This window comes from Solanum pennellii, chromosome 10 (genome assembly GCF_001406875.1).
Source record: "Solanum pennellii chromosome 10, SPENNV200".
Classification (NCBI taxonomy): domain Eukaryota; kingdom Viridiplantae; phylum Streptophyta; class Magnoliopsida; order Solanales; family Solanaceae; genus Solanum; species Solanum pennellii.
In genome coordinates this window covers 47,052,909-47,077,800 of record NC_028646.1, presented here as the reverse complement: position 1 = coordinate 47,077,800, position 24,892 = coordinate 47,052,909, and the positions used below count along the sequence as shown (strand labels likewise).

The 24,892-nt window shown below is 36.6% G+C and overlaps 1 protein-coding gene across 2 annotated transcripts; it reads right to left on the bottom strand.

Moving 5' to 3' along the window:
• Positions 1-392: 392 nt before the first annotated feature.
• On the bottom strand, positions 393-23,471 carry LOC107002533 (potassium transporter 7). Of its 2 annotated transcripts, XM_027912366.1 has the most exons (11): positions 22,882-23,003; positions 16,895-17,999; positions 16,580-16,808; positions 16,233-16,481; positions 16,028-16,078; positions 15,139-15,399; positions 5,748-5,800; positions 5,470-5,584; positions 5,021-5,275; positions 1,777-2,299; positions 393-1,386 (listed from the first exon to the last, which is right to left on the bottom strand). In XM_027912366.1, exons 3-11 carry the CDS (start codon positions 16,710-16,712, stop codon positions 849-851), a joined length of 2,178 nt encoding a protein of 725 aa, XP_027768167.1. In that variant the 5' UTR covers positions 16,713-16,808; positions 16,895-17,999; positions 22,882-23,003; the 3' UTR covers positions 393-848. The 2 variants fall into 2 exon arrangements, with proteins under 2 accessions (XP_027768167.1, XP_015056076.1); XM_015200590.2 differs by lacking the exon at positions 16,895-17,999 and having other exon boundaries at positions 22,882-23,471.
• Between the last annotated feature and the right edge of the window lie 1,421 nt (positions 23,472-24,892).

The following is a 24,892-nucleotide window of genomic DNA, read 5'->3' as shown; positions in this document are numbered from 1 at the left end:
CACTAAAATGTTTTTCTTCAATTCAGTTTCTTGAAATCGATGACCAAAACAAGGAAAGAGCAACGGTTGTTTAACTTTCAGAACATTCAAACTAACGAGTCCTAAATCATTTTATAACAGTTAAATGATATGAGTTTTTAAGTACAATCTAGAAAGTTTCATAAAGTTTGATGTTAAGTATTTCCAACTACAACTATCATGACACGAAAAATACAAAATAGACTTTGCGTCTCACATGTATTTCAACCATTTGTGGCTGATCGTTCAAATCCAACATCAAGGACAATATGGAGTCACAAATTGCAAGACCACAAAAGTTTACCGTTCCATTCGTACAGATGAAAAACAAACAAAAACCAAAAGAAAAAAAAAATGAAAGAGCAAGACAACAATTCTCTAAGAATAAGATGAATGAACTTGTGAATGCGGTAAAAACTTCATCAGCATTTATAAGGTGATTCAATAACAAAATTATGAAAGTTAAGGGTAATAAGTGAAAAAGAATTACAATATTATGAGTTTGCATCTGTGTTGGCTTTCACTGTATATCTGTTCTTCACTTATTCCTGCTCATCTAGCTTTCAACAGATGGAAAGGCATTGAATAAGTCAACGGGTTGAGGCAGTGCCAAATGACTATGGCGATAAGTTTGTTACAGTAACTGGATCAGTGCAAAGATTTCCAGGCTATAAGACGAAGGATTTCAATTCAGCTGTGGTGTGCAAAGAATACATGGACACTTAACTGCACTCATCACTTTGATACAGGGGTCCAACAAAAAATTTGACGCTAAAACTTCCTTTTTCACCAAAATATATTAGTATGGGCCTTTTCGAGAAAGCTAATTCTCACACCATATATGTCATGCCAACCTGCATTAAATGGGAGTGTGGTACACTCAAATTGGCAATTTCCCTCCTGCAATTCTTTCTAAGGAAAGCATAGAAGTAATTTATGAAAAGCTTCTTAATGAACCAGGAACTTTTCTTTGCCCTAATATTTCCATGACCAAGGAGGTAAACCACACCAGATTCTTTGGCCTTGCGTAAGAATGAGAGCTCCTTCTCAAAGGACTGTTCAGCATCTGACGAGAGCGACTCCAACGAAGGGCCAGCCTTCAGCTCTTCTGAAATGCTTTCTTCCACAACTGCCTTGCCGGTGTCCTTAAAATCAGACAAGAGAGGAACACCAAGTGAGTAAACACTCCCATTGGGAGCAATAAGGACCCTTGAAAAGGCATGCTCTTCTTCAGAGTCTGATTCATCATTGCCATCACTTTCAAGTGACCGCTCCTGAGCATCTCTACGAATGAACTTCTCTAGACTTTCAATCAGTAGCTGCTCAAAAGCCTGCTGGTTTTCTTTGCGAACATCCTTGTAACCGTATCTGTCATTCCAAGAATTCCGACCGAAATATTAGTAGCCAAGTTCCATGGCAAATCAAACACCAAATGCAGCAAAGAAAATGCATCCATACAAAGTAAACTGTGGAATTCTCGAAATATAAATCATTGGTCCAAATAGAATCATGACAGAAGCACTGCCCATAGGAGTTAGGCAATTTAACAACCTGTTTGCAGACAAAATTAGGTATCACAACACAGGCAGGTTCCGGTTTCTCACAGTTAACTGTCCATTTTCCACATCTATTTACAGATATCAACTGTCATGCAGCAGACCTTTTTGTAAAATTTATACTAAGTTCTCCTTAGCTACGTAAATCAGACCACCTAGTCTAAATAAACAAATAGAAATGAAAATAAATTAGCATGCTTACCTGGCAATACAACGAAATATGTGGTAGCCTCTGGGGCAGACGCGGCGAAACAGGAACCTTTCATTCTGAGGTACTACAGGAACAGGAATGTATTTTATACAAACAAAAATTATCATTGAATGAACAGCAGGAAGAGTGGTGAGAAAATGTCCAAATATAGCTGGTATGCCCTTTGCCAGTTCATTATAAAGCAAGCCAATTCCAGGTGCTCTGATTGTTCCAAGGTTTGGGCCTAGTTCACGTAGCAAATCCATAGACATCTTTTGCTTGACTTCAGTTTCATACTTCAGCTTGCTTCCATAGTTCCATATGTACATAATAAAAAACAAGACTACAGCGAAAACCAGAATGATCCAACTTCCATCTCCCACACTCCATAAAACTGATGAGAAAAATATTAACTCCAATCCCAAGAAGATAACAACAAAGCTAAGCACAATAATGATATTGATCTGCCATATCAGAAGCATGACAATAGTAACTAGTATTGTTGTCATCATCATCACACCAAGCTCGGCTATTCCTGTGAGACAGCATATGCATCAGACTAGGAAGTCTAGAACAAGCCAGTCTAAATCTTCATCTAATTATGCAGTCTAGAAAGCAACAACATATCCAGTGTAATCCTATAAAGTGAGGTCTGGGGAGGGTAGAGTGTGCCCTACTTGAGAGGTAGAGAGACTATTTCCATTAGACCCTCAGCTCGAGGAAACAAAACAGTCCAAAGCAGTATAGAGAAAGAAATAGCGGAAATGAAGAAGTAACGGCAAAATACTACAGACAAACTTACAAATCATCCTTAACAATAGTCATAACAAGATAAAACAATAATGGAAGTACAAATATCAACCAATAGTAACCAAACTCAAAGGAAAACAAACTATAACAGTAACATACCACTAATAGTATGACTAATAGCACATAAGGATAAGTGAGGCAATGTTTAACTATCTAGCTAATCTTCTATCTTAATCCTTGTCCTCCATAGCATCCTATCTATGATCATGTCCTCCGTAAGTTGGCGTTCTGTCATGTCCGGTCTAATCACCTCCTCAATACTTATTCGTGCTACCTCTCCCTCTCTTGAAACCATCCATATCTAACCTCTCACATCTCCACACTGGGGCATCCATGCCTCTCCATTGCACATTCTTGAACCATCTCAGCCTCATTTCCCGCATCTTGTCCTCTATCGAGTTCACTCCTACCTTGTCCCAGATATCGTCATTCCTAATTTTTTTCTCTCCTTGGATGCACACATATCCATCTCAGCATCCTCATCTCCGAAAGTTGCATATTTTGAAAATGGGAGTTATTGACTGGCCAACTCCATATACAACTAGTCTAACCACCGCTTTGTAGATTTTTCCTTTAAATTTAGGTGGTATCTTCTTATCACACTGGACTACGGATGCGAATCTCCAATTCATCCACCCTGCACCAAGACAATATATGACATCATCATCAATCTCTCCATTTGTTGGATAATAGACCGAAGATACTTGAAACTTCCTCCCTTTTGAATAACCTGTGTATCACTAGCCTTACTTCCAGCCAGCCTCAGGCATTACATTATTAAACTTGCACTACAGGTAATTTGTCTTGGTTCTAATCAGCCTGAACCCATTAGACTCCATTAAAATTGAAAGAATCCCACTGTTTTACTACAGGACCTCTAAATTGCAATCAAAGCAGCATATGAGTATTCTTTTGCTATCTTACCTAACAGGCAAAAACCCTAGATCTTAAGTACTTTCAGTTTCCTCACGCACAAATAAATGGTCATTACATGTTACTATATCCTGTGGAACTAATTGGAACAATACACTTAGATATATTTAGATGATTAGATCCTTGTTTAACAACTGAAAAGTATAGAGTCATGACCTGCAAGTTGAATATTATTTCCTCCATCGCATTTCCAAAACACATTTGACTTCACATATATCGAAAACTGAACAAGATCAAGTGCATAGTTTTAAATTGTAAGACTAAGACTACCAAAATAAAATAAAATTGAAGGACAAGAAATTGAAGTTTAGGTTGTTTTTCTTTTTCTAATGGATGCCTTTTCATCTGTCTTTCTTTTCTGGTAAATGCACTCACAAAATTCTATTTCTCTAAAGGTGTTGTTGACCTTTTAAAGGATTTCTTTTGAATGCTCCCCTCAATGATTATCTACATGCCAGCTTCTAGCTAAGTAACACTTCTGTCCTAACTAATTGAAACTTGGTGATGACAAGATCAAATAACTGAACAGAACAAAATTATAATTGCTAAAGGGATCAAAAGTTCAAAACTGCAGCAGTGTGAGATCTCAACTCTCTTGTCAGTATTTTTGCACTAAGTTCATCGGATGTCCAGATCAGTCAGATGGGGCAGTGAATCTGACATTTCTTGACCTAGATAGGACCCAGTGGGTTAATATGTCGTATTAGAGAATGGTAGATATGGAAGACCGCTGATGGAACTGGAGGTTCTGACAATTAGAGTAGGTGAGGTAGATTTTAGGGATCAGGAGAACAAATGAATTGGTAACTGAATCTATTTCATTAAAAGCTGGATTTGGGACAGTTAGAAGCTCAAATGTAAAGGGAGGAAAAAGAAGAAAATTTGGATAAAGATGCACCCTATCAAAAATTGTTCCTGAGATATTAACAAAGATGCCGACCATAACACCAAAAAGGCCAAGATGAAATTCTTTGGGAAATCTAATGGGATTGCTATGTCCACAAAATGAAGAGAAGTTGTGCAAATTGTAACATATGATTGAAGGAAGTCATCAAATAGGAAATCTAGAACTTGACCTCTTCACATCTTTTAACTTCTTTTCTGTCAGTTGTATCATTTTTTTTATTTATTTATTGTACAAATAGGTAGGTTAAGTTTGTTTTTTTTTTTAATATTCTATCAATATAACAGTTAATTATTATTTAGTTTAAATTATATTTAAACAGGTTTAAATGTGTGTACTTTATACTCATTCAGATACTAAAAAACAAATAGTCTATTATTTTGTGTTCAGATCTCAAAACAACAACTTGATATTTAGATGTTCATTCAGATTCAGATATCTTAATCTCAATGGAAACAAATGAAGCTTACTGAAAAATAAATATCAAGACCTTCAACATATGCACCAGATACATCCAAGTAGTAATAGGGGAAAAGACCACAAGAAAGGAACCAAAAAGTAGAAGCAAAGACATTACTAAGTTCTAATGAACAAGGAACCAGGCATTACCATAAGCATTTCCTATCTCATATATGCTTGAGATAGAACAAACCATCACCAATGACAATGCAAGAAGAAACCAGTTCATCACCGGGATATATATCTGACCCATGAACTTCCGAGATGTATGAATAATTTTAAGGCGAGGGAAGCAGCCTAGGGCTGTGGATTGTTTAATGCAAGAGAAAGTTGCGGTGGTCATCGCTCTACTGGCTATCAATGCAGCTACATTAGCAATCAAGAAGATGGGCCAGAATACTCCACCTGCATCATGATTGGAAATTTTCACTTAAAAAACTTGGTTTTTTACTCCTTTTGGATTCATAAACTTTTATCACCGAAAGCATAGAGATTAAGGATTATTTGCAAGTAAAATTAAATAGAAAATAAGTGTTATCATTTTTTCTCATAGCAAGTAAACAGGGGCTATCAGGGTAAGAACAGAACCAGAAATTTACTTGGCACAGAAGAGAAGAAAGCCTGTGTTGTGTCGGCATGGTTCTCCATAAGATAAGCAGCTTGACCAAGGTAACCCAACAGAAGGCATGGCAGCACAAGGAACACAAAGGTAAGCTGTAAATAAGAAACTCAATAAATTTTTTGAAATCGTAAAAAGAAATAAAAAATTATCAAGAATATAAAAGGGGTAGGTATAATTATATTGATACACCTCCCAACTCCCACTCCAATCCCAACCCCAGCCACAAATTCTATCACCAGATCTGCTGCTGCATACCTGGACTGATCTCACAGAAAAATAACAAAGATCTGCAAACATTGCCTCGGAACCTGAGTTTTAGAAATGATGATCAGCTTCATATCCCAGAAAGTAAAGAGAAATAATGATATTATAGAACAAAAAAGTTAACCCCCTAAAAGAAGAAGATTGAGGAATTATAAATATTCTTAAAATTCGTGGAGAAAAAGAAGAAGAGAATTGCGAAAAAATGCTTACAGACACACACAGAAGTATATTTCTTCGGAAGGCCAAGAAAATGTCAAATAGTTAAGAAAGACATGTGATATAAAAGGTGAGTATAAGATGACTTCATCCAAGTGGAGAAAACGCATCAAGAAATTACGATGGCTAATATCAATGCCAAGTGGAAACGTTAAGCAATTGACCTATCTCTCAAAAGAGAGGTGGAGAGTCAAAATTTATCTGCCGCATGTTTCATCTGCATAGTTGTCCTAAACATTTAAGTGTACATTTTCGCAAAGAAAATGGAAGAGCTGCACCTAACTTTGTTAGACCAAACCCTAAAACTTAGTTCTTGAAACAGAAGGTTTTCCCAGTACACAATCACAAATGGACAATGCAAGAACAAATGGAGAGTAGCATTCAGTTATGGGTTCACCCCAAGACCACAAACCGACCCAGAGACAACCTTAATCACCTTTTGTTGCATATAGTAAACCAAATCTCAAAGCTTTTATTGGAATTCATTGCCTGTTTGGCCAAGCTTTTGGGAAGCCAAAACTGTTTCTTTTTTTTTTTTTTTTGATAATGGTAACTTTGCTTCTATATATCCCCAGGTATACTACAACCATAGTGTAGTACCCCTTCAAAAGTATTACAACTTACAACTTGTAATTCAGTTCTGTACCTTACAAAAAGTTAAAAACCTCACAAATATCTTCTGTTTGAGCTAGTAGTTTTTGCTCACACCAAATAATAAAGGCCTAAACAATTCATTTTAAGATTATGAATGTTGTTTTGAGTCCCCTCGAAGCACCTTTTGTTCCTCTTAATCCAAATTGACCACCAAATACATGCTGGGACGATCTTCCATTTTTCTTCCTTCTTGCTCACATTACCATCCATATTCCAGCATCTTAGGACGTCTGCAATGCTTCCAGGTTTCACCAAACTAATCCATTTCCAACTGATGAACATCCTCCGAAGCTGATCTGTCCATTTGCAGTGCAAAAAAATATGGTTAATTGTCTCAGCTTATTCCCACATAAAAAACAGCTAGCGGTTAGTTGGTGACCCCTTTTGTTCAGGTTATCATGAGTTAACACTGCTTCTTTGGCCAGGAGCCAGATGAAACAGTTAACTTTGTAGGGAATTTTTGGTTTCCATATCATCTTCCAAGGCCAATCTCTTTCCTTCACCACTTCTACATTTAGCTCCCTATATGCAGATTTGACAGAAAAAATTCCCTTACTGTTTCTGTTTCATTCTAGTCTGTCCACTTCGTCAGTCAGATTGTTGAAACTTGCTACTGAGCTATAGAATTCTGTTATCCTCCCAATCTCCCAATCATTCAGATATAAAGAGCTTATTTCAAAGTTAGGTGTTTTACCAAACTTTTAGGAAAAAAAGTGTATTTGAGTTGTGGCAGAAGCTATCTTTCATAAGCTGAAAAAAGTAAATTTTCCCTGAAGCAGTTTTAGATCCTTCACCAAGAATAATAACTGCTTTTATATTGACAAAGGTGCTTTAAAAATAGGTTAACAAAGCACAAACTACTACTCTCCAAAAGTACCAAACACAAACTACTTGTTGAATTTTACTTTTGTTACTGCAGTAATTTTAGTCTAGGTTTAGGAAAAATTTGAAATTTAAATTTTCCTAGGTTATTTTAGTTATTGAGAAATTTTAGCTTTTTTGAATTTTGAATAGCAGATTTTCTGCATATTATGTGCTCAAAATGGCTATTTAAAGCCCTCCCGTACTTCTTACATTATTGAGACATTTTAATCAATACTTTTTGCTGCCCCGTCTTCTAAAAAACCAACACTACTACTCTCCAGAAGTACCTTTTTAAAACACTTCTGACAAAAAGCATTTTTAGAAATAAGCAAATTTTGAAACCTTGACCAAACAAGCTAACCTTCCAAAAGTTAAAGGCCAAAAGGAAGCACTTGAAAAAAGGGTTAGGACAATAAAGGAGAAAACGATTAAATGTGAATAGCCCTGATTGCTCTAGACAATAACTTAAGAAGGCCTAGACAGATGAAGATTCAAAACGACTATCTAGTTCAAATGATATTGTTATACCTTCGTGCTTCACACGCCCATTTTAAAGAATGATTTCAATTCTTGAGATTCTATTTCATATCGCCTAACGATTGGCAACTCAAAGGCCACATCCACTTCCTTTCTGTTGAAATGTACAACAGGTATAACAATCCACGAATCATGCACAGTTGAACTCGAAAGTGCGTTCCCCATGAAGCTTGCCTTAGGCAAATCTTACATCCCAATGGGATTACAAAGTAAGGGATCATAAAAGCGCGAGTTTAGGATTCAACTGTGCTTTATTGGATAAAACCGAAGGGGAACGAAAGCGTGAGGCCCTAAAGGACCAAAGGTTGGATCAAAGAGGACAATACCATGGCAGTTGGGCAAGAGTCGTTACAAGCGGTATCAAGGCTGGTACCTCCACTTGTACAGCGGTGAAGCGAACCTAAGTGAGGACTGAGGACGCTGAATCTCTCAGGATGTGAGCCAAACAGCCTGTAGATCGTTGATTCTTAAATTTGAAAGGGAGTTTGCTGTAAAGGTTACCTTGGGTAGATCACACATCAAAATGGGAGGGAAAAGTTAGTGGTCAAATGAAAAGTTCAGGATTTAGTTGCAGAGGAGTCTTTAGGGTCAAAACCAAGGGGAAAAAACGGTGAGGCTACAAAAGTTGAGCCATAGCAAACAATACCTTGGAAGTTGGGCTAGGCTGTTACAACAGGTCACATGATTTTACTTAATACTTGATTAAATTTGCTCAACATACATTAGAAAAAGTTACAATATGCAGATTGGATTTCTATGCAATCAGAGGTGTAGCTTTGTAGTCAATAAAGTGGAAGGAAAACTGGTGAGGTCTCAAGTTCTAATTCCAGCGAAGGCAAAAAAGATTAGGTAATTTCTTCTCACTTGCTTAAGCCTTAGTTGATATAGTTACCCAATACATGTGTTGGTGAGGTAGCATGTACCTAGTGGAATAGTTGAGATGAGCACAAGCTGGCCCGGATATTGTCATAAAAAAAATAAAAGGATCCCTACAAAAAATTAAGGAATGGAGTAACGACATTTGAATAAAAGAACTATCATTATCGAGTAACACGACTAAAACTAGCATGATGCATTAGAGAGAACTCCAAGTTTGAGTATTGACTAGCATAAGGCACCAGGTTCACAAGATTCATCTATTCATTTAATAACCGAGAATTTCGACTGTAACCTGCCTTTTGGACCAATCACAGCCTTCTAAACTCAGTGGATAACGGACACGCCCCTCAACCTTTGTCCACTAAAATACCGGGCTTTGCTTTGCATGGTATGGGGCTTGAACCTGCGATCTAAGCGAAAAATCCTCCACCTTTTGCCACTCGAGCTAGACCTTGGGGGCCTGTTTTTTGGAATTATACTTCCACAAATTATGCATATACAATGTGAAGATCAAATAGAGAGCCTTGACTAAGGACAAGACTCAGAAATTGGGGGAAAAACTTGTTGGCAATGGAGCCTGGAGGAGTAGCACAGATGCGAGTTGTATGAGGTCTGCGACAACGACTTGCATTAGAGAGGCAAGAGAGGTGCTAGGGATCTCGAGGGGTTACCTTGGTAGACATAAGGGGAACTGGTGGTGGAATGAAGAGGTTCAAGGGAAAGTGGAAGCTAAGAAAGTGGCGTATGTGAAGCTAGTGGAGAGCAAGGACGAAGAGAATAAAATGATGAACAAATAGGTATAAGAAGGTGAATAAGGGACAGGTGAAGTTGGTGGTTACAATATCAAAGACGACGGCATTTGGACGTTTGTATGAAGACTTCGGGACAAAGGAGTTGTAGAGAGTAGACAAGGTGAGAGAGAGGAAGGCACATGACTTGGACCAAGTGAAGTGCATCAAAGACAAGGAAGGCGTAGTATTGGCGGACGAGGCACATATTAAATAGAAGGCAGAGTTACTTCCATAAACTCGTGAATGAAGATGGGACATGAACATTGTTCTTGGTGATCTAGACCACTCTGAGAGTTACCGAGATATTGGGTGTTGCAGGTGTTTAAGGGTTGAGGATGTGGAGGAGGCTATGAGAAGGTAAATAGGGAAACAAATGTCGGGCCATACCAAATCCAGATGGAATTTTGGAAGAACGCGAGCAAGGCAGGCTTAGGGTAGCTTACTAGGTTATTTAATACCATTTTTCGGATGACGAAGATGCAAGAAAATGGAAGTGGAGTATGGCCATTCTATTGTATAAGAACAAGAGGATATCAAAAACTGCAGCAATTATAGGGATATAACATTTCTAAGCCACACTAATATAGTTTGGGAGAGACTGGTGGAAGCTAGGTTTAGGTTGAGTGTGTCTATTCCAAAGAACCATTTTGGATTCATATGAAGGAAATTAACTATAAAAGTCATTCACCATGTGAGGAGGTTGGTAGAGCAGTATAGAAAGAGAAAAGAGGGACTTGCATATGGTGTTCATAGACCTTAAAAACATACGGAAAAGGGCCTAAAATACCCTCGAAGTATTGAAAATGGTACAAAATTACCATCCATCCACCTATTGGTTTCAAAATGCCCTTCTCATCCACCTATTGGCTCCAAAATACCCTTGTCATCCACCTTTAGGTTCAAAATTGACCACTTATTTAACTGAACTGTTTTAAAATTAAACTATTTAAATAATTTTTAAAATATTTCGCGTTCAACTATTGGTTACAATTTAATTTATTAATATAATTTATAAACCAACCCATTACCCACTCATTACCAACTAAACTCACCCAATTCACAAATCAATTATAATATCACAATCGCCATAAACACTACTAAAACACGACAAAAATTATAGATTCCTGAAAGTGACATTCAAAATTATTCGAGTCCGAGTCAAAGCCTCAATTAAATTTAGATTGAGCCACTTATTTAGGAGTACACTTTCAATAAGATTCTCTTTCAAGATTGAATTAGAATTTTACGAAAGGTAAAGAAGTAGTACATCCCGAATTAACTCATGTACTTTTTTTAATATAATTTTACAAATATTATTACTTTTTTAAAAACCAATATATTATTTTGAAAAAAAGTTATCTATGAAGTAACATCACATAATTGAGACGAACGAATAATTAACATAAACATAGTCAGACTTTTAAGTTTATCGGTAATTTTTATTTAAACACTTGAATGTATGATAATTTACTTCTATAAATATTTTCTCCTCAAATTTTAAAAACCACTCATTGGTAGTAGCTTTCCCGTTGTTGCATTAATAATGTGACAGGTTTATTAATTTGGAGGGCTGTAATTAGTAATGGGTGGGTAGTGAATTGATTTATAAATTATACTTATAAGTTAAATTATAACAAATAGTTGAGTGCCACGTATTTAAAAAAATATTTAAATAGTTTAAATTTAAAATCGTTAAATAAGTGGTCAATTTTGAATTCAAAGGTGGATGACAAGGATATTTTGGAGCCAATAGATGGGTGGGAAGGGTATTTTAGAGCCAATAGGTGGATGAAGGGTAATTTTGTACCATTTTCAATACTTCGAGGGTATTTTAGGCCCTTTTCTGAAAAACATGTGACAGAGTCCCAAGACAGGTTCTCTAGCGATACTTGGAGGCTAGAAGTGTGTCAGTATCTTACACTAGGGTGTCTAAGGATATGTATTATGGTGCTAAGACCCGAGATAGGAATGTGGAAGGCGACTTAGAACAATTCTGGTCATGATGGGTTGCAGTGCACTAAGGATCCACTTTTAGCCCTTTTCATTTGCATCAATGATGGATGTACAAACGCGACACATTCAAGGCGAGGTGTCATTGTGCACGTTATTTGCGGGCGACATAGCACTGATTGACAAGACGTGAGGCAGCGTTAACGCGAGACTAGAGGTTTGGAGACAGACCACGGAATCAAAAGGTGTCAAGTTGAGCAAGACCAAAATCGAGTACTTGGAGTGCAAGTTTAGTGACGTGACCCATGAAACGGGCATGCATGTAAGGATTCACGCATGTCATCCCCAAGAGAGGAAGTTATAAGTACCTACAGATCAATATTCAAAGTAATAGGGAAATTGATAAGGATTTCACACATTTTATTGGGACGACGTGGATGAAATGGAGGCTCGAACCGGTGTTATGTGTGATAAAGAGTGTGCCACCAAGACTTGGTGGTGAGTTCTATAGAGTGGTGGTTAGACCCACTATCGTTATATGGTGTGGAGTGTTGGCCAGTCAAGGACTCTCATGTCCAAAAGATAAGAGTAACATAGATGAAGATGTTAAGATGAATGTGTGGGCATACCAACAGATAAGATTTTGAATGAAGCTATTCGGGTCAAAGTAGTCCTATTTGGAAATCTTTGGATCTAAGCTAATTTTCAACTTCCCAAAGAATTTTGTATTATATTTACTAGTTCAAATTGATTCACTAAGCTAGTTAAAAGTCTTATTACACAATTTCACCAATGTGTAATACATCCAACATTCTCAATATTACACGTTTTTAGCAAGCCACTGCAATGAAGCCTATGGAGGATAAGATGCAGGAAGAGAGGTTGAGGTGGTTCGGGCATGTGAAGAGACGACATGTAGATGCCCCAGTAAGGACGTGCGAGAGGTTGGTCATAGTGAGCTTGGCAAAAGGTAGAGTATTAAGGGTAAGGTGATTATGCAAGACATGGTACAACTTTAGCTCACCGAGGATATAACCCTTGATTGAAAGGTGCAGAGTTCACGAATTAAGGTAAAAGATTAGTAGGTGATCGGATGTATTGCTTTCCATTGGCGGAGTATTAGTATTTTTAAGAAATATAGGAGAAAAATATTATTGAATTGCATATCTATATTATTACATTGAGACCCTATTAATAGACATTACATTAGACTCCTCTTCTAACTAGGACACTACATTACAATCCGTTTCTAAGTAGGATTCTATATACTTTTCCTATTCATATTCCTATTCTAAGTAGGATTGTACATACTATTCTTCTTCCTATCCCTACTCTAACACTACCCCTCAAGCTAGTGTATACAAGTCATAATACCTAGATTGTTACAAATATAATTAATACGAGGATCGATGAGGGCCTTGATGAAGATATTTGCAAGTTGATCACTCGATTTCACAAAATTGACACTCAATCTCAATATGCTAAGCCTTCTCATGAAATATTGGATTGATGCAGAATGTCGATAACACACAGAGTGATCAGCTCGATTATGTGTCATGCCGAACTCTTGAATTACTATGCTACCTTCCCAAACCAAGCTTGAGAAGACTATTTCAGACCATAAAATGACCTCCCAATTAACATACAAGGCTGCTAGACTCAACTTGAGCAACAAAACCAAGTGGTTGCTCCTTATAAACTTCCTCAAGATCATCGTGGAGAAAAACATTCTTAATGTCCAACTAACTAAAAGACCAATGACGAACAACAATAATAGATAGAACAAGGCGGACATATGTTACTTTAGCCATGGGAGAGAGAGTCTCACTGTTTCTGGAAAAATGCTCGAACTATATAAATCAAATCTGAGTCACCAGAAAGACGCATGGTGCTACATAACTTAGACATGAGAAAGTAGTCACCAGAAGATGTATGGTGCTGAGAAAGTGGTCACCTTAAAGATGGCACAATGCTACACAAATCAGATATGAGAAAGTACTCACCGAAAAGATGGCACGGTGCTACACAAATTAGATATGAGAAAATAGTTACCGAAAGAATAGTGAAGTGCTACACAAATTAAATATGAGAAAGTAGTCACCAGAAAAGTGGCACGATGCTACACAAATCAAATATGAGAAATTGGTCACCAAAAAGACGACACAGTGCTATACAAATCAAATATGAGAAAGTAGTCACCGAGAAGATGGCATGGTGCTACGCAGATCCTTATGGATATGGAGTTTGACATAAAAAAGTCCTAGAAAGTCATCAATAATTGACACACGATGACCTGCCTGACTGAGTTATCTTCCCTTGAATATAGGGTTCATGCATGTATCATTGGTCCTACTTTTGTTAACACAACCATCGGCCAGGTGGGCAGCATATACGATTCAATGTCACTCGTCGGCAGTAATCTCTTAAATTCTTTACCAAAATCATAGAAGCTTTGGCTCTGATACCATGTGAGAGATATATGAGAAAAATATTATTGAATTGTGTATGTACAAAGTTACATTGAGACCCTATTTATGGACACTAAATTAAACTCCTTTTTCAACTAGGACACTACATTACAATCCTTTTCCATGGAGGATTCTATATACTTTTCATATTCTTATTCCTATTCTAAGTAGGATTGTATACACTATTCTTGTTATTTATGTTCTTTTAGTTTTATTCTTTTTCTTATTCATAGATTTGTATTACTACGAGTTATTTCTTTACCCTCGATTACTGCATTATTTTGTTGTTGTTTCTACTTGTTGCTATTGTCTTCTTTTACATCTTTCTTTAAAGGGTCTATCGGAAACAACCTCTCTACCTTCTCAAGGAAGGAGGTAATGAAGGTACACTCTACCCTCCCAAACCCGCTTGTGGCCTGTGGGATTACACTAGGTTTGTTGTTGTAATGCAAAGAAAAGAAAAATTGCATATTCCAATCACAAATTGCATTACAAAGGTTAAAGGAAATGAAAACCGGAAGCAACTTGTAGTCCAATGAAAGATGTAAAGAGCATCTCAGCAAGAAGATAATTATCTTTCTTACAGGAAGCAACTTAGGGGTGGTATTCATGGTAACTGCAAGTCTTTTGTTTCTTTCCAAAGCTGACATAAGTTCATCCCACTGCCCTATTTTCAGGGGAGTTCTCTTTAACTAGCAACTCAAGGTCTCATTTGTCAGTTCCGGAACATTTACTTTTTTCTGAAAAAGTGAATAAATTTGCAGAAAGAAGCTAGTTAAGTGAGCTTTCAAATACATATCAAGCTGTAACAGTAGATGCAAAAATAGAGTCCAAACATAAGAAAGTAAACCTCGTTGCATTTCAAAATCTTCTTAATAAAGAAAAAAGAGCACCTGCATTCACTCAAGTAACCCAAGAACAAACAAAATAAAAAAGGAAACAAATAACAGTGCATTTTTAGTGTGTAATTCCGACTACAAGTTTAGTGTCAACTATCGGAAACATCCATTATCAAGAGTTTACCTGTTGCACAAAGAATACAGCCTCCAAGTGAGTACCACGCCTTTGTTGAATTGCGCTTAAAGTAATAGTATATATGAACTGGATTAAATGCTCTCCAAACACTAGAATCATACTTAATGAGGTTGTAGACGCCAATGCCACCCAGGGAACAGAACCATATAAACAAAGCAGGACCTACGAAATGCCCCATTTTACTTGTCCCATACTTCTGTACACTGAACAGAATTACAAGAAACGCCACTGATATCATCACAACTTGATCTGCAAAGACATTAGAGTATAAGAAATCTAACTGCTTAAAGGACTTCGAGTGCATCAATATAAAATAAGGTAGAAAGAGCAAATCATATCCATCCTATCATCTAAGTCATAGGGTAAGCCTAACACCTCAAGATACAAGGTATAAGCATTTCAACTCAGTGTTGTCAGTCGAAATTATCAGAGTTCACACAACTGTGCTTTCTTGGCAATTTTGAGCAGCAGAATTATTAAAATGTACAAATTCTCAATGAGCAAAACGATACAGAATGTAATATAACCATAAATTTCTCTCATTACTGAGCTAGGCAATATCAATGAGGTTTATACCTCATGTGCAATAGCAAACTGCATTTAAGAACAATCACTGACCATTCCCTCAGTTGGTGCATGTCATCCGTCAATGTGGCACACTAATCTTCCTTGTGTCATTACAATTGTAATGGATGTCGTGAAGGAATGATACTATAGAAACTATAAGCAAACTATCTACCAGAATACAGTATTCAATTTATAGAAAGCATGCTGAGTTGATAGAGAATTATGGGATCAAAAGACTTGCAGATCACATAAATTCCAAGTAGTGAACAATTCTTTAAAGGTTTGTGCTCAATAAGCAAGATTACATTACCTTGCTTAACCCCAGAGACTCCAACTCTTAAACCACCAACAGCAGACATTACTGCATCAACATAGTTGAAAGAAACTTAAACTTCAAAAAGGGGAAAATAACTAATTCATTCAAAAAAAAAGGACCTCTGAGGACCAAAAGGCAGTGCATACCCCAGTTTCCCTCAACCCACTTATTTAACAGGTAAAAAGAAGCCTACAGATACCTGACATAGCAGGTGTAACAACTCCATCAGCTATCACCATAGCAGTACCAGCAAGAACTAACATCAGAAGAAGCTTTTTCAATGTCAATGAAGCTTCAAGCCTTTCTTTTATTTTTAAAGACCTCTCAAGTTCTGGAGATGGCACCTTCAGTCTGAAGCCTGATACTCGAGCATCTGATGCTAGTTGGTTTGGAAGAAGATTAACCTTAGCATGCCTACAAAGCAGCGAGTACAAAGCAAAAGTACCACCTGCAGTTATTAACCGAAGTCATTGACTCAATCAGAAGACACAAAATATGGAGCATAATGATGTAAAACAACTTGCCAAATTTCAAATGTCAGCTCACCTTCACCATCATCATTGGCCCAAAGAACAATAAGAACATATTTAACCAAGGAAATGAGGATTAAGGTATACAAAACCAAGGATAATGCACCAAGAACATCTTCGTTGCCATTGACAGGGGCCTTGCTGAACATCACACTGAAGGTATATAGGGGACTTGTCCCCACGTCCCCAAAGACAACTCCAAGAGTCTGAAAGGCCAATAGGATTTTCCTACCTGCTGAAACGTCCTGCAAATAAACTTGAAATCACTCACTAGTTCACTCTGTTCTCTGAAACGAATGCTTATTAGATTTCATAAGGTCAAAAGAAAGACCTGGTTTCGCTAGCGATACAGACAAGACTTATTTGTAAAGTCTCTTTTGTAACAAGATCAAAAAAGAGGGAATTATCATTACAAACATCATCTCATCGGTGGTAATCCAATCATCACTGCTTGTCCAAGTTGCCCAGCTCACATGAAGGAAGAATTGCAAAAGTTAATGTTTTAGTATTGATTTTGCTTGTACTATGGTCTATGGAGGAATTTTGTGCTAACTACTTATTAATATTTAAATTGAACATGTACTTATATATATTGTCTCTGTGTAAGGTTTATTTTGGTCTTTCATTAAGAAATGTGCTACACTTCAGTGAAGCGAGCACTTTGCTTCAAGCAAAGCAGGGCCTTGTTACTTTTTCTACTTAAAAAAAAAAACACTGGTACAGAGGTTCATTTAGTATTCTCCCTCAGGAAAGGACATCCACTGAATGAAGTAAAAGAAAATAGAAACCACAAATGAAGGTTGGAGGAACAAGAGAGATAAAACTGGAATTTAGTCAGAATTTTCTCGAGTTGGGTACACGTTTGATAAGAACATACATACCTTGTTGTTACCATGTATGGACTCAAGGCAGATTCGTGCAAACTCTAGGTCAATGAATATCATGTGGAAATTCTTCTTCATATAAATAAATTTTATCCATCTTCTTAACATAAATCAGTAGTAGATCTAGCAATCATAAATCCGACCTAGCTCAAGTCTATAGTTTATCACTCTTTCCCGAAATTTCATTGAAGTGACTTATAAGTTCAATATTGTGACAACTCCTGTTACTTTGCACCTGCTTTGCTCTTGTATATCAGAACAAAGATACACTTCTTCACTCATTTGGTATTTCTCAAATGAGTGCAAATAGAGATGCCACATTCAATGGTGGACATGGACATAGAGTTTGGCTAGTGTTGAAGTAGCATTGGGTTTTGCTTGGAAACTGACAAGTTTCTCGTTTCCAAATGAGTGGTACCCCTTTCTTTAGTTACCCGTATGTCACTTAAGTTGCCTAAATCTGTTCTTTGTCTGTTGTTCTGTAGCTGTCTTCCTCGCCCCATCTTCAACTTTCAGAGTTGTGCACTAAGGGTTTGTTTGGTAGCTCAGTAGCTGGATAAAAAAAATAAGTTATCCATGTATTAATTTCCATATAACTGATACAATGTTTGGTAGGTAGCTATGAAATAAGTTATTCTTGTATAAAGTTAATTCAGCGTTTGGTTGACACTTTAGAAACCCGCAAAATTAATACATGTTTAAGTTATAAGGAAATTTATGTATTATTTTATGTAGGATAGAAGGAGAACTAACTAATACATGTATAACTAATTCATGATTAACTAATCCTTGCGTAACTGATAGAGGTGCGCTCCCTTGCCCCATGCCGTGACACCCCTGTTTAACGGATCTGGGTTCATAAAATCATAGAAGAGTTCAACCAGGATTAGGATTCTGACTCTACTAATATAAATATGCCATTTTGACTAGGATCGCGAATTATTATTAGGGATTACCCTTAGTCATAGAAGTAAAGGATTCTTATTAGCTTAAGAGTTTTCGGCATTCTTAGCTTTTTAGGATTAATTACTGTTATCTTAGAAGATTATTATGGAACGAACAAGATACTCTTACAAGAGTTGCATTAATCAAAGGTTTTTACTTTCTTTTACATATATATTTGTTAGTTCTTTAAATTCCTTTAGTTATTATATCCAACTAGTTATGAATTGCTTAACTCATAACTAAGGTTATGGAACTTAGAGTGGGGATAATGATAAAAAATTATTTACACTAAAATCTTCTCATGAAAGGGTGAACATTGTGTATTAAGGTTCTTTCATAACAACTATTTTTTAATGGTTGCAAACATTAAGAGCTCCCTTGTATTCTAACTTGCTTGACAAAAAAGTGTTAATATTAGGAAAAAGAATCATATAAGGAAGTTAGATCTCAACCTCATCTAATATCTTGAGCTAGAGATAAGCTAGCTAACCTGAGACATGTGATGAATGAACAAACTAATTTGAAACCCAAGTATCGACGTGGACATAAGGTGATATTCTCTTAATTGAGCCGAGCGGCTTTAGGAGACATCTAAATTCGCTAGTTTTACACAATTAACACACATAAATGAGCTGATAGTCAATTATCTGCTTGAATTTCGACATCTAAGAATTGTAACCTTAGTTCGTCTCTAATTCTTGATTACAAACTGAGTAATTAAGTAGTTAATAATTCCCCATTTAAAACCCACAAGTTCAATTCTAGTTACTAGTTTGACCTTTAATAGCAAATTATAAAGATCTCTCACTGGGCATTAGCGCACCTCCTCTTCACATGTCTAAACCATCTCAATCTTGTCTCCCTCATCTTGTCCGCCACAGAGTCGACTTCCACTCCACCTTCTAGCAGATAACTTCAATTCTTATCTCGCCGCTCCTAGTATGTCCATACATCTATCTCAACATCCTAATATATGCAACATGTATTTTCTGAACACGTGAGTTCTTCACTGGCCGCACTTTACCCTATACAACAAGGACGTTCTAGTTACCACTTTGTAGAACTTACCTTTTAGTTTGGGTGATACCTACTTATCATACAAGACTCAAGCCACAAGCCTCTATTTCATCCATGCCGCACCAATGCGATGTCTGACATTCGATGTCCCACTATTTTGGATTACTGACCAAAGATACTTAAAACTCTCTCTTAGGGACAGTCTATGTGGCAAGCCTTACTTCTACATGCGCTTCATCCAACACAACACTGAATTGCACTCCAAATATATTGATCTGATCTTGCTCAAACCTGAACTCTTTAGACTTAAGACTCCTGAGTTTGTCTTCAAACCTCCAACATAACATTACATTTGTTCTATGTCTCATCAAGTAGTACTATGTCGTCCACAAATAACATACACCATAGAACCTCTTCCTTAATAGACTACGTCAACTCATCCATCACCGGCGCAAATCGGAAAGCGCTACGAACTGATCTTTGATATAGCCCATCTCAACTGGGAAGTACTTCGAGTCTTCTTCCACTATTCTAACCCAAGTTTAGGCTCTAGCATATATGTCCTTTATCACACTAATATAAACCATCTGGACAACTTTTACCTCCAAACACCTCTAGAGGACATCCCTCGAGACTATCATAGGCCTTTCCAAGATCAATGAACATCATATGTAGGTTCCTCTTCCTTTCTCTATATTTCTCCACCAGTCTGTGAACAAGATGGATGACTTTAATAGTCGATAACCCAGCATGAATCCAAATTGATTTTCGAAAATGGGCACCCCTCTCCACACCCTCATCTCTACCACTCTCTCCCAAACCTTCATAGTGTGGCTTAGCAATTTGATGCCTCTGTAATTGTTACAGTTTTGGATATCACTCTTGTTCCTGTACAATGGAACCATCATAACCTCCATTCATTGGGCATTGTTGTCGTCTTAAAATAGATTAAACAACTCAATCAACCACATCAAACCTGCCTTGTTTATGCCCTTCCAAATTCCACCAGAATCTCATCAAGTCTTGTCGCTCTTCCCCTGCACATCCTTCTAATAGCACGTTAAGCCTCTTCAACCCTAAAACACCTAGCGTACCCAAAGTTCTAAAGTCTTTCAGAGTGCACCAATTCACCCTACACAATGTCTTTGTCCCCTTCTTCATTGAAAGTTTGTGGAAGTATGCTTGTCATCTTTGCTTACTGGAGGTCTCTTTCACCAACACCTTGCCTTCTTCATCCTTGATGCACTTCACTTGATCCAAGTCGCAAGCCTTTCACTCTCGCTTTTGTGAGCATGTACAATTTCTTTTCCTACCTTTTGTCCCTTAGCTCAGCACACAAGCATTTAAGAGTTGTCGTCTTAGAAGTTGTACCTGCTAACTTAGCATCTGTCTTTGACATCTTGTAAGCTCCCTTAAGTGTCCACTTCTCTTCCTCATCCACGCACTCCACCAACTTTGTATATGCAACCTTCTTTGCTTTCACTTTGCCTTGAACTTTTCCGTTCCGCCACTTATCTCCTTGATGACCATCAAAGTTCCCCTCGATATCCTAGCACATCTATTGCTTCCCCAATGCAACTAGCTATGTTATCCCCCAACCCCCATGTTGTTCACATCCCCGCTACTACTCCAGGCCCCATACCAATCAACTTCTCTCCATCTCTCAAGAAAAGGTAGAGGTTAAGCCTCATTTAATCCTCAATTGTTTATACAAAATCTTTTTATCCCTCTTAATCTCCAAGTCTATCATCAAAAACTTGTGTTAGTAGTACGATTCTAACATAGAATAACCTTGCAACCCTTACAAATGCCTCTATCACCCTTCCTAAGGAGTAATAAATCTATAGGATTCTTGGGTCGTGCTACGAACGAAGGTAACCACTTGGTTCTCCCTATTCGAAAAGCACGAGTTAGCAATTACCAACTCAAAAGCTTTAGCAAAATCCAAAAGTGCAGCTCAATCCCCATTGCTCTCCGCAAAACCAAAGCCTCCATGAACATCATCAGAGCCACTCGAAGTTGCTTCGATATGGACATTAAAACCTCCACCAACGAAAATCTTCACGTGTTCGATATACCTTTCACTACTGTTATAAACTTAAGGTCCTAAACACATCATTACATTTCTATTTTACGGGTAAATGGAAAATTTTAAAACAACATATTTCTTGGGTATAAAAATGTGTCATTCTTTTTTAAACATGTTAAAAGGAAAGAGTTTCACATAAAATGAAATATGGGGAATATTTATGCATTCATACTCTGATCAAATCAACAAAAGAGGAAAACCAAAAAAAACTCAATTGGTGTACAAAACAACAAATTCCTTCAAAGCGTCCACATTCCTATCCTTCTATATGACCCATAATATTGCATAATGAGGTTGTTTCCATAGCTTATTGTGATTCTTCTCTAGCTTCATTCTAGCCCAACTTTTGAAAAAGAAAAATTGTGTCAACTTCCCAAAGATGGCCCAGTTGATGTTAAAAAGTTAAAGGAACATATTCCATAACGTCCATGCTATTTTCCAGAACAAGCACAAATGACCAATCATAACATAATGGGACGACACTCTTACACTCTTAAAAGACTTGTCTATTTTATGAAATAACAAATTTACATACCATTCGTTTTTGCTTTAACATATTTTTGCACCTCCTCATTTCAACAGAATACTTGTGAAGTGTGATTGAGGTATTAGGTCACAGACACACCCACAACTTCACTAAATACTTTAAGTTGTAACTTGTCATTCCTTCCCTTGGATATCTGTTCCACTTCAATATCATGGTTTCCTTCCATTAATTTGTCACTAAATGCTATTTATATGCCGTTCAGTGTCTACTGTAGAATTCTTTGTTGCATGATACGTTTCTCTTTTTCCACTACTCTTTCTGACTTCACATCTAGGACTACTAGTCCAAGTTGAGTGGTTAAGTGTTCCTCTGTTGCTTTAGAAATACTTTACTGTCCTGTTCCTTTCTTCTAACCTTCATTACCCTCTATATGTTTTGTTTTTCCTCTTCCTGCCTCTCAGTGTTAGCATACTTGGTGGTCAGATAAGCTTCACTGCCTACAGCACTATAATTCCCTCCTTATAGTGAAACTATCAAGCATCTAACAGATTTTATAGTATGTTGATTACATAAGGGAAGTGAAATCAATGCACAAGAATTGGCAAGTAAGGCCTTAACTGACAAGCCTCAATTCTGGGCTAGTTAAGGTTGGCTATACAACAAATAAAATGAGTACCATTTGTTTGGGGGAGATTACCTATTTATCTTAAAGTCATCTATATGGGCAATATCACTTCATCAACAAATAAAGATCATCTATATGGGAAGTTTATGACACAAGACGAGGTTGTAGAATGTAAATACCATAATTTCACAAAATAAACTATGCTATAACACATAATATTAAGTGGATTAAAGGTTTATGCAGTTCACAGAATTCACCAACAATAACTCACATCAAAGTCATTCCGTTGAGCACCAGGGACTTCAAGAGCATCAAACGAATCAATCCGAGGGCCAGTACGGATCAGTTTCCTCATGGCATTATCATCATCATCATCAGAGTCCAATTCCAAGTCATTGCGCGGCGTTGAACCGTCATCACCATCATCAGTACCATGGTCACCACTATCCATATCTGAATCATACTCATCCTGGAACACCCACCTAGATTCAATCGAATCTGTAGCCGTTAATCCGCCATTATTCTCTAAATCCTTCTCTCCCTCCGATCCCATCTCCACCATACTGAAAATGTTCTGTCAACTTGCGTATAAGATTTGATACTAGTTCTTCTCGTACAATTCAAAAATCAACCAAAAGCAACTGAATATTCCTTCTTCTGTGCATCTTCCTATACGTATATGTGTACATTTTCCAGAGGATTGAATCGAAACCCTAGAAAATTGTGAAGGATTTGGATGAGATTTTACAGAGATTTGGGTGTATGGAGTGCTTTATGTTTAATGATAACTTGTTTTCATCAGATCACGTAGTTTGTTGCCTTTTTTACATTTGCTAAGAACTAGGGGTGTACATGGTAAAGCTAAAAAAACCAATTACCATGTGGAAAATTGGAAATCCAATTTTTTGTACTTCCCAATGGCATATCCAAGTATTATTTTTTTAATTAATAACATATCCAAGTATATAATTATAGATGCAATTTATATAGAGTCCAGAATCTAAATAAGTCAAAAAAAAAAGTAATCAAAATAAGTCACTATTTTAGAAGTAACTAAAATAATATTAGTAAAAGAAAAAACTTCACTTAATAATTGTATAGAATGACAAATTAATAATGTAAAACATATAAGGTAGCTATCGTTTGATTTATTTGTATTCCATAGCAAACTGTTTGTCAGTTGTCTCTCTCCCTCATATTCTCGCTGGTCACTCTCCTTCTCTCGCTCACCTCTCTCGCTTTATACAATAGAATTGTATTAATTGTGTTTTTGTTTGTATAAAGCAAGGGAAAATTGTATATACACATGCAAATACATATATCTCCGTCCTATACACTTATAGTTATACAATACAAGTATTTGCCTGCCCAAGTCTATTTTGCCTTTCTCTCTTTCTCGTTTAATACAAATTCAAATTATACATAATTTCTCTCTTTCTCGTTTTATACAATTCGATTCAATTGTATATTCCCCGCCCAAGTCCCTTTTGTCTTTCTATCTTTCTCGTTTTATACAAATTCAAATTATATATAATTTCTCTCTTTCTCGTTTTATACAATGCAATTCGATTGTATACAAATTCAAATTTTATACAGATATACAAACTCATACAATTGAATTGAGAGGCTAACAACGATTTATACAAATGAGAGACTAACAACAATTTATACAAATGACCTGCCAGCGAAAGTATACAAATCTGAAGAGGAACCAACGAATTATACAATTGTTTCTTTGTATATATGTATATCGAAATAGGCATAACTTTCAGTTGAATATGTGTAGCAAATTATACGTATATACGTTTGTTATGGAGCACAATTATGCAAACTTTGCTATAACATACAAATTTGAATTTTGTATTTGCTATATGTGAAAGTTTTCCTATTCAATATTCTAAACGTTTTCCGTTAGTCTCATAATTTGTATATTTTAATAGGATAATTGTAGAGAATGACAAACTAACAAATGTAATTAAATGAAATAACTTCCCATTCAATTATTCCCTTTAATAAGCAAAATATCGGTCACCTTGCTATATTAGGGCCCACTGAATTGTACAAAATATTTGCCCAAAAATAAAACTGTCTGTTTTCTCTTTCCCCTTCATATTATACAATATCTTCTTTTTTTTTCCTTCAATTTCTCCTTAATATTCTGAACAAATTCAATTTCAAATTTCAAAATTCTCTAACACATCATCGTCGTTATTAAAAGTACTTCAAAAATTTCAGGTACCGCCAAAAACTCATCTCATTTTATCAATTTTTGTTATCTTTTT

Excerpts from the sequence above, each read along its gene's own strand:
- LOC107002533 (XM_015200590.2), bottom strand. The coding sequence starts at position 23,172 with ATGGTGGAGATGGGATCGGAGGGAGAGAAGGATTTAGAGAATAATGGC. Across the intron at positions 16,482-16,579 it reads GGCCAATGATGATGGTGAAG|GTGGTACTTTTGCTTTGTAC; the intron begins GTGAGCTGACAT and ends TAATAACTGCAG. Across the intron at positions 5,801-15,138 it reads CTGTATTCTTTGTGCAACAG|GTTCCGAGGCAATGTTTGCA; the intron begins GTAAACTCTTGA and ends TCTAAAACTCAG.